This window comes from Scomber scombrus, chromosome 8 (assembly GCF_963691925.1).
Source record: "Scomber scombrus chromosome 8, fScoSco1.1, whole genome shotgun sequence".
Classification (NCBI taxonomy): Eukaryota; Metazoa; Chordata; class Actinopteri; order Scombriformes; family Scombridae; genus Scomber; species Scomber scombrus.
Genome location: NC_084977.1, coordinates 21,119,707 through 21,129,728, shown reverse-complemented (window position 1 = coordinate 21,129,728; position 10,022 = coordinate 21,119,707). Strand labels below are relative to the sequence as shown.

At 40.1% G+C, this 10,022-nt stretch overlaps 1 protein-coding gene across 2 annotated transcripts in view; it reads left to right on the top strand.

Annotated features, from left to right (window-relative positions):
- The first annotated feature begins 469 nt into the window (after positions 1–469).
- kdm4b (lysine (K)-specific demethylase 4B) overlaps positions 470–10,022 on the top strand; it is a 52,117-nt gene continuing 42,564 nt past the window's right edge. For both annotated transcript variants that reach the window (XM_062423921.1, XM_062423920.1), the window contains exons 1-4: positions 470–682; positions 7,518–7,957; positions 8,527–8,702; positions 9,405–9,519. In XM_062423921.1, the coding sequence (XP_062279905.1) occupies positions 7,547–7,957; positions 8,527–8,702; positions 9,405–9,519 (702 nt within the window). In that variant the 5' untranslated portion in view covers positions 470–682; positions 7,518–7,546. The remainder of the gene's footprint in view (positions 683–7,517; positions 7,958–8,526; positions 8,703–9,404; positions 9,520–10,022) is intronic.

Sequence of the window (10,022 nt, the reverse complement as noted above, 5' to 3'; positions counted from 1 at the left end):
TCAACGTCTTCAATTATGGTATCACAAAATGTGCCTTAAATGTTTGTATTGTTATAATACTGGAATTAAAAAAACAACAACTCTTGAACACATGCAACGAACACGGGGACCAGTTTGTCTGGTCTACATAGCTTTACAGCCTTCAGCAAACCAGGTGCTAATATTTTATTCCTAGGATGGCCAAGTCATAAACCGCACTACTCTGCCTTTGATTGGCTTACCTCAATATTCTTAACCCATACCGAATGGATCTCACTCCACATCCCTAAACCTAACCAACCAAACCAACAAAGGCAGCGAGTACAAGCCAGTTAGAGTCAGAGTAGGTCAAGACTTTGCCATCCTAGGAAGAAAAATTGGCAACCCAGCGATGTCTACGTGCGTGGCGTGCACATCGTTAAGTATGAGTGTGTAGGACCTCAGTAGTAGTGAGCGTCTGTTTTCATTGGCTGTAATGTCTGTCAATAACTGAACGAACCAATGATATTTCCGGGTTTGTGAGAAGAGAATTCTATCAATCGCCTCAGACAACCAATCACTAAGCGTATCTGCAGAAGTGGGCGTGGCCTTAAATAGCCTCTGCTAGCTAATGCTAGAAGAAAATCGATCCAGGGAATTTTTACAAAACGAAACCAGATCGATTGATCAAAACAGGGAGAGGGCGTTACAACTGCTGCAGGAGGTAATATTTCCCAAACGGGATTCTTTTTTTTATTCAGTCGTGAAGACCATATTCTTGTTTTAATCGTGATGTGTGATATCTGTCGTCGCGGTGTTTTTTTTTTTTCTAAATGCAGACATGGAAGTAGTTAGCCTGATGCTAGCTCGTAGTAGCTAATAATACATTAACGTGAGGTGACGGCGAAGTGTAGCTCGGTTTTAATAGTATAGTTGGTTTTGCGTTTGTGCACGGTTACAACTCATGCAGACTGCACTGGATGTGTTCGTGAATACCACCTTTGTTTCATGTTTTAAACGCTTCAGCCACAGTTTCTTCTTGTCCGCTGTCATCTTAGATTAAAAGCTAGCTGTTCATGTTAGTTGTGCAGAGCCATCGTCGCCTTTAGCAACAGCAGTCTGTGGAAACGGCAACTCGTTTTTTTACTCTCACCAAGCCACAGATATGAATCAACTACCGAGAGGGATACATGCATTCAGCTCAAGAGTGTTAGCATCTTTACCACTTGCTGCAGTATTACAACTAGGCCCAGATGGAGTTAAAGGGTCGGTAGGCCCCTTTTTGTTGTGGTTAGACAGCTGGGGGTCATGTGGCCTTCCGTATAGTGAGTAGGTCAGCCCCCTCATACAGAGAGGGTCCCTGCTTATCAGTTATATGTTAAAGATGTTATCCAGGTTTGCAAAAAAAAAAAAAAAAAAGTGAATATTACAAACCGTGAAAGTGCATTGTTTGTTGTTTTCATTCACTGGTCAAGAAATAGCATTGTGTTTGAGACAGATTTGTGTATATATTTGTCAAATTTAGCAAAAAAATGCACTTCCTCTTTTAATTCAGATACCTGAAACCTGGCAATGTAGATGCACACTAATGGCATGTTTCCTGCACTACAGGTTGTTTGTGCTTAATGCAAATAACTTTTTAGATTGCTGCCTCATTTGCCTTGTAGTAGTAGGAACCTTGAGTACAAGTAAGAAACCTCAATATCCTCGTTTAGTTCTGTTTTTGATGCGTGTAGCAGAAGTGTGAAGTTGTACATTAACAGTTGGATACGGGGCATATTTGATGCAATGATGTGTTTCTTTTTATGTCTCATGATATTTAATCTTATTTTAAATTAAATGTGTTAGAGTGAAAATGCAGATAGGAAGTGGTTACATTACATTTTTGTCATGTCACTTTTAAAGCTGAAATCTGTTTTCCACTATGTCATTGTTATATCCATCTATATGGTGGATGGTGTGATAAAACATTAAAAGTTGCTTATGTGTTGCAGCTGGGGGCAATCTCATTACTCTTCTACTGAGAAAATGTTGATTGACTTTAACAGTGCCAGTATAAGTTAAAATTTAAAATATCTTATCTCAACCTGTTTTTTCTTTTCAAGATAGGGAAAAAAAGACAAAATAATTGAGTGTTCAATGCACCATGATTTCCTCTTGAATGATTCAGCATCAACACTACAACTTGATCAGTACTTGGTGACTTTTGGGGCCGATACTAATGTTAAAAATCTAACATTGTTATGTAAACATTTTTTTGCAATGATCCCCTAAAATATCAACCTAATTGTCCAAAATAACATCAGTGCACTTAACAGTAAACTTCACAGGGAGTTTAATTATTATTAATAAAAAACGTAAATAGACTTTATATATAGTGTGTGTGTGTGTATGTGTGTAATTAACTTGCATTAAGAGAAAGGATCAAGTATGCATAAAATGCGGCCTATATAACTTTATAAAATAAAATAAAATAAATTGCCCCATGTAGGACAACATACACACCGATACTGATATATCTGGGATAGGCCAATATCTGCTGACTGACAGATATTTGAGGCTGTTATCAACACACACAACTCAAAAGCAAGGCTAGAGATAAAACGCTTGACTGAATGTGATGGACATGACCTCAATCAGCGTGACCTGAAGTTTTAAATAACTATCATCTGCAGTTACTTTTCCAGGAACATTTTAACTTTACTCAAGAACTGTGCTTGCATTGTGACTGGTCTAAATTTGGTTCCTGTGCCATATTTCTTTACTTACAAAAAGTCAGTATTCATGTGGTTGTACTTGCTGTTGGTCTTGTGATCATCAAAGTGCAAGTATGTTGTATTTAGTGTTGCTAATAAGTTAAACACCTATGGCTGCTACACCGTGTACATCTTTCATTCATGTAATAAACAAGCATTGGTTGCCAATATTGTCAATATTAGGACTAGGGGTGGAAATGTCTCTTGAACAAATGTAAGAAGTAGCCTTCCTAAAAAGATAAAAAGGGAAACAGTGTCAATGACAAAGAAAGTGTCACTTCTGGTGAGTGAGAAAAACAGAGCAGGATATTTTTCAAGTGTGGTAAAGTGCTGAGGTAAAAATAAGTAAAAAGATTGTCCCTATTTTGTGGTCATGTTCTGACATTTCAGTCCCCCTCTCTGGGTATTTCCTGTGCAGAATCCATTCAAACAGCACTAGATATATAGTTCAGTGTTGTGTCTTAAAATACATCCAGGTAATGTTATTCCTCTCTTGCTGATTGAAACAGCACTTAAGTCCACTTGCTGTCATGGTGATAAACGACAAATGTGGCTCATTTTTAATCAGCTTTGCAGTTTTGTTGCATCTTGCCTAATAACCAAAAAATCTGTAATAATTGATAACAATAAATAACAAGTCTGACCTCTGCTCTCTGACCCTTCACCTTTGGAGTCGGGACATTTGCATGTGTAGGTACCACTGTGTGGGAACAGATGATTTTCTGGTGTATTACACATAATGTTAAACAGACCCGGTACCTCTGGCAGTAGATCGGGATCTCACCCAGACTTGATTGACCATATAAAACATGGCTCTGAACTCATATGAGTCCCAGGTCAGGCCTCTAGTCCCAAGGTTTGAGTAGACCCATGAAGACCTCTAGTCTCATGTACCTGATGGAAATGCTCCATGAAAGCATTCATCTCAGCGTTGTCTAATGTTACTACATGAGTGGTGTCTTCAGGCCAGTTGGACAGGTCTAAGAGTGTGACCGTTGCCTTTAAAACGCTGGTTTCTAGACTTTTGAAATACACATGCACAGAAGCTGTTGGTGAGACGAAGCTCGAAGGACCATCCACACCGAGAACGATAACTATAACGATAACTATAATGTGGGTTATGTATAGTTTAAATATCATTCTAATTCATGTGGATGGAGGAGTGCACACCCAGTGTTTCCCCTAGAAATTTTTTGTAGCAGCGGTGCTGTGTGTTGGTAACCTAGCAACACTAGGGGGGTCCGGGGGTATGCTCCCCCGGAAGAAAAATGTGAAAAATTATAGGGCTGCAACTAACGATTATTTTGATAATTGATTAATCAGTCGATTATTTTTTCGATGAATCGGATAAAAACATTTTTTTTAATTGCTGCTTGGATGTCCCTGAGCTGTTTAAGTAATATTAAATTATAAATAATAATTTAAACAAAACAACTAAATGTTAATATCTGATAGCTTTAACAAAATAACATACACATGTATGCTACACAAAAATAGGTATTTTCTGTAAATAAAAGATAAATAATAATAATGGTTTATTTTTGTACCAGTTTTACTTTTTCCATCATTAGGCTACCATACAAACTGTGCGCTAGATTCCCCTGCTGCTCTCCTCATCTCCTACTGCTGACTGTGAGATCTGAGCAGGTAGAAGCTGATAGTTCACTAACTATAACCAGGGAGCACACTGCAACAAGGTTAATGATCCACACAGTGACATTATATCATTGATATCATATGATGCGCAAAAGCGTTTTTTTTTGTGCACGCGCGCAGTCACTCTCTAGTGCTCGCTCAAGATTCCGGGAGATTGTGTCTCATTTGCGGGCGTCAAGGAGCCGGTATCAATATACGGGAGACTCCCGAAACATCCGGGAGAGTTGGGTTGTCTGCTTTTGTCCTCCCCCTACTTCAGTAGCTTATTAAGGGAGGGGGCAGGTTGTGTTATGAGGCCTAACCTACACCGAAGCCAAAAGCGAAGTTATATGGTTAACTAGCTGCTAGCAACTTCTAATGAAATCGAGCAAGTGATCAACGTAGTTAACGTCACGTTACTTTAAGCACAGTCATTTTTGCAGCAGCACTGAGAATTCAACAGCAGCGGTGCGCCTCTGTTGAATTCTATAGGAATTCTATTATAATGTAAAAAAAACAACAACATTAGCGGATCTCTGTAAGCGGATCTGTGCTCATACTGTGGGTTACTGCCGCAGTGGTGCACTTTTACACATCGTGCTTCAACATCTGCTGCGGGTCAGTTTGCTCTGTAAATACTGAAACATCACAGCAGCTATTCTGTAGTAGTCTGAAATACTTCTGATCAACACACTGAATCAGCACCCACCTCTGAACTCGTCTTGTTTCTTTTTATTTCTCCGTACAACGTACAGCAGCTCATTTAATAATTACAAATTGCAGACACAGCTGGAACGAGCTAATAATTAGAATCCGGTGTGTTACAGTGGGGTGATACCTAAAACATGCAGGGCAGCAGCTCTCCAGGGGCAGGGTTAGTTACCACTGAGCTAAAGAGTACCTAAAGTGTTGCCTGACCTCATATTAGAGATCTCTTCCCTTTGCTGATGTCCTGAAGTTCCTGTGAGGCCTTTGCAGAGCAGGTGTAGTTCTTGTGGATGGCATGTAGGATTCATTTGCTGTCTTACTGCTGAGTAACCTGCTTGACATAGTCTAGAGCAGTAGGGATGAGGGACGGGCACAAATGCTGGAGTCTGGTGGTCATTATGTTGTTTACACTCAGCATAACGGCAGTGGCATCCCACCCAAAGTCAACCAACATGTTTTTTCAGGTCCTACTTTCCAAATCCAATCTTAAGCAGTCAAGCCAGTATGGCATCTTAAATGCCCCGGCTGTGGGCATGGTTCAGGGAAACAAACAGTAGGTACAGGTAGGTACAGTAGATTAGCTCCTGGTCCTTCACTGATTGTTAGAATGAAGAGTCAGACATGATGGAGAAGAACCTGGCTGATGATGTCTTTTCCTCGAAGCTCTTCAATGAAGCACAAACATGACTGGTCATTGATTTTGTGCTGAGGTTCAGGCAGACTATGTGATGGAGAGCCAGCAGCTTGGGGAACACAGTGAAGGCAGTCTCCTGTTGGCAATGAAGTATCCTATGTTGAAGAGTTTCACCATTTTTTCTTTTATTACTGCATCCATGCATCCATTCTGTTAAAAGTTGACACTAGTACTCTTTCTGGGTGAGATCTTGGTTGTAGGGCGTCTTCGGCTAATTAGTTCACAGTCGTGGCTGTGTGCACATTGATGCGCCTCACACTTTCTGTCCAGTTACCACAGGCTGTTCCCCATGGCCTGAGCTGGACAGCTCCTGCATGTTTTGCAGTACATAAGTTATGCAGTTTCATCATATTCAATAAATGAATGGCACTTTTTCCATTTAGGGAGACATTTTCTTTTGCATTTTCCTTCACAGCCAGAGTTACAAAATAAATAAATCCGATTTGGTCAAAAGGCTCCCAGGAGGAAAGATTTTACAAGGATCAACATGACATATTATTGCTAATCCCAAAGGGAAAAAGTCACATGAAAAGTCTTAAACACGTAAAAAAAATAATTAAAAAATTGACTGACTTCTACTTCAGAGGAAAACATTGAAACATTAAATTTACATGACACATAAATGTTACTGGATATGTTGCAGATTCAGATTTTACTTACGAAATATAAAAAATAAAATATGATGCCCCCCCCCCCCCCCCCAGTTTGATCATTAACTCTAACCTATATAAGTCACTGGGAAGTGGTATGTTGAATAGAAAAGGAGTGACTTAGGCCTGAGTTATGCTTCTGCGTCGGAACGACGCCGTAGGTACGCCGTCGGCCCGACGCCGTCGTTGACCTTTTTGAAGTTCTGCGGCGAGGGAACACGTTCTGCAATTCACCGCCATGCCGCTAGGGGGTGTGTGTGGTTTCAGAGGAGTCATATCCGTATCCTTGTTTATCTTCCGGTCACAGTAGCATGTTTTTTTTGTTTTTTGTTGGTCACAGTAGCATGTAGCATTGCGCTATGTGCGTTATGTGCGCTAATAACAGAAAACACATACCTTTTGTTCATTATTAATAACAATGGCGGTGTTGCAGGAAGAAAGACCAGAAAAAGCAACTGCCGGAGGAACTGACGTTTTGAGCGGACCAATCACAGCCCTTGCGGTCCGCGGTCCGCGTTGCCGTGACGTGTAGTTAGGATTTTTTGGAGGTGCACGTCAGGCTATGGCGTAGGGGTCTGCGTCGACGCAGAGAGTTCTGCGTAGCTACGCCGTCGTTCCAACACAGAAGCATAAATCAAGCTTTAGGCTATGTTCAGACGGACTTACACCCTGTGTGAAAAAACACAGCCCTCCCATTGTTTGGAATGGGGGCAATGCATTGATATAATCTTTGAAAATAATTGCTGCTGTGAGGACTATCCACAGTTGTAAAATCCTGTCTCATAATGTTAGAAATGGTTGTGAAGTATTTTGGCATCTGATAAGACATATTTCACGTCTCACTGGTACTTGAAGCAACACGCCGCCACCAGTGAACTTCCCCGTGTTGTTTCAATGTAGGGCTATTTTTTCTGAATCCCAACTAACAGCTTCTTCAGTTTTTTCAGTATCAGTACTTAGTTCATGTTAATTCTGGCCTGTACATTGTTCAGCATTTAAAAAGTCACCTATGTTTTGTGGTCATGTTGGAGAAAGTTGGATTATTTCGTCGTTCGCCAAGAAAATGGTAAAAAAAAATGACTGAATTGCCCTAAATGTCAATGCTCTCCTTTTTAGGTTTACCTGCAAACCTTCAAGACTCCCCAATGGCTACCGACATGCCCATGGACACAGTGCCGGCTCCTCACTCTGCCCCGGCCTCACCCCCGGACTCCACCCCAGCCTCAAATCCTGTTCTGAGCCCCAGTACAGCCCAAGACCAGATTCCGACCCAGGAGCCAGCAATAGCTGAAACTCCCGACACAACGGTGACCCAGGAACACAATGCTGTTCCAGATCTCACTCAGGCTCAGCCTACAGACCCTGATGCGTCACTAGGCCTTACTTCAGGTTCTGAGCCACCTCCAGCCTCTCAGCTGCCGCCACCACCAGCCAGCGCTCAGAACCCCAGTTGCAAGATAATGACCTTCCGGCCCACCATGGAGGAGTTCAAAGACTTTGCCAAATACATTGTCTACATGGAGAGTCAAGGAGCTCATCGTGCTGGCCTGGCTAAGGTGAGGGCACATATACACGCACCCTCACATATACACTCAAAAATGTAGTTCAGACATTTCCAGCTGTGTCATTTTAAGGTCTTTGTTATACAATCATTCCCATCAGCAGCTATATCCATTCCTGCCTAACCTTGCCTAGCCAAGCCTCTCTAAAATGATTATTAATGTCTTAAATTATAACAAAGCAGGATCTTAACATTCCATATTTTGTTTCATTAACCCACAATATTATTATAAGTATTCTATTTATAATGATGATTTTTTTTTAAATCAAGAAAATTCAGCCAAATTAGCCATATTGTTATATAGTTGCTATAAATTAATCAGTAAATTTATTGTTAAAGTAATCAATAGTATCTGATGTGTAAACTGCATTTAGTGGAATTAAATACAATGTGACTGTCCTGTTGTATTTGTATCAGTACCATCCCTAAATAAAGTTCAAGACATGGGCTTTTAATATTACGAGTGTTAAATATTTAGTTGCACGTGGCTGCAGGTCACTGTAAAATTCTCGTTTTGAATGTCTGCTTAATTGATGTAAATGTCTAATTTGTCTCTTTTACCAGGTGATACCCCCAGAAGGCTGGAAGCCCCGCAAGTCCTATGACAGCATTGAGGACATGGTGATTCCAGCACCCATCATGCAGGTGGTGACCGGTCAGTCGGGTCTGTTCACCCAGTACAACATCCAGAAGAAGTCCATGACTGTGGGCGAGTACCGCAAGTTGGCCAACAGCAAAAAGTAAGTTTGTGTTCATAGACATTTCCAATCATGTGTTTTCTTGTTTACCGATAAGGATGTGAAATTGAAAATAATGGAACTGTTTTTCCCAGCATTAATATTTTTTGCACTTTTATTACTTCTCCAAACTTCAACATCAGTGAATAGCTTAAGCCTACATCTATAACAGTTTCATTTGTGTCCATGATTTGCATGTAACTCTCCCTACAAGAACAAAACAGGAATTGAAACAGAGTTCTGTCTACAAGTGGCAACTTGTGTTGATTTTAATAAAACTTCATCTGAACATGATGAGACTTTTACTTATTGAGCAGTGTTAATTTACTGATTTGAGGTTAGAACACATTGAAACATGAAAAGGGGGGATTGGATACTCTCTTTAAGGACAACATCAAGCCTCGTTGCTGTTTGTTTCGGGGTGTCTTCTCTGCTCTCTAGTGGTTAGAAAAGTGTCTATCCATCTATTTTCACATTTGTTTTTGCAGGATTTTGTGTAGGAATGGGCATGTAAAATACTATTACCAATAATAATTATGATAATGGCATATAAAATAATAACTGCTCCTTTATTAAATGTTTCAAAGCTAGTTCTTTGAGTGTTAAAATGCTGATATGAATAAATTGTACTGCATCTCTTAATCGCTTCTCATGGGTCATGTTTTCTGTTTGTACATCAAGCTACATGTCCTGTTGTGTTTTCAGGTACTGCACACCGCGCCACAAAGACTTTGATGACCTAGAGAGGAAGTACTGGAAAAACCTGACATTTGTGTCACCCATCTATGGTGCTGATGTCAGTGGATCCATTTATGACGAGGTGAGGAGTTAAGATTTGCATATTCCCAAGAAGTGTTTCTGTTAGAGCTGAAAAGTCTGTTCTGCTTATTTTGCTAGATAGTGTTATCTGTGTAATTAACTGCAGTGTTTACTCAGTGATTTCTTGACAGAAACATTCACAGTACTTTTAATATTGTGTTTCAACATCCATACGACAGACCAGCTAAAGGACATTTTATAAAATTCTACACATTAATGTACATCTGCTATAGGGATTTAGGAATAGATACTTGTTAATTGTTACATTTTACAATATAAGATTGAACCCTTAGTATAAGAAAGCTACTTTAAAGATTCTTAATGTGTTTTATGACTTAATGCATCAAAAAAGGTTTCTGCACCAATACATAGTAATTTCAATACCGTGATCAGTCAATAAGGGATGACAGTGCCCAGATGCATCTTTTTGACTACAGCACCATCTGGTGGTGTAGAATTTTAAGACCACTTTGACATCTGTATTTTCTATCCATCTATTTAATA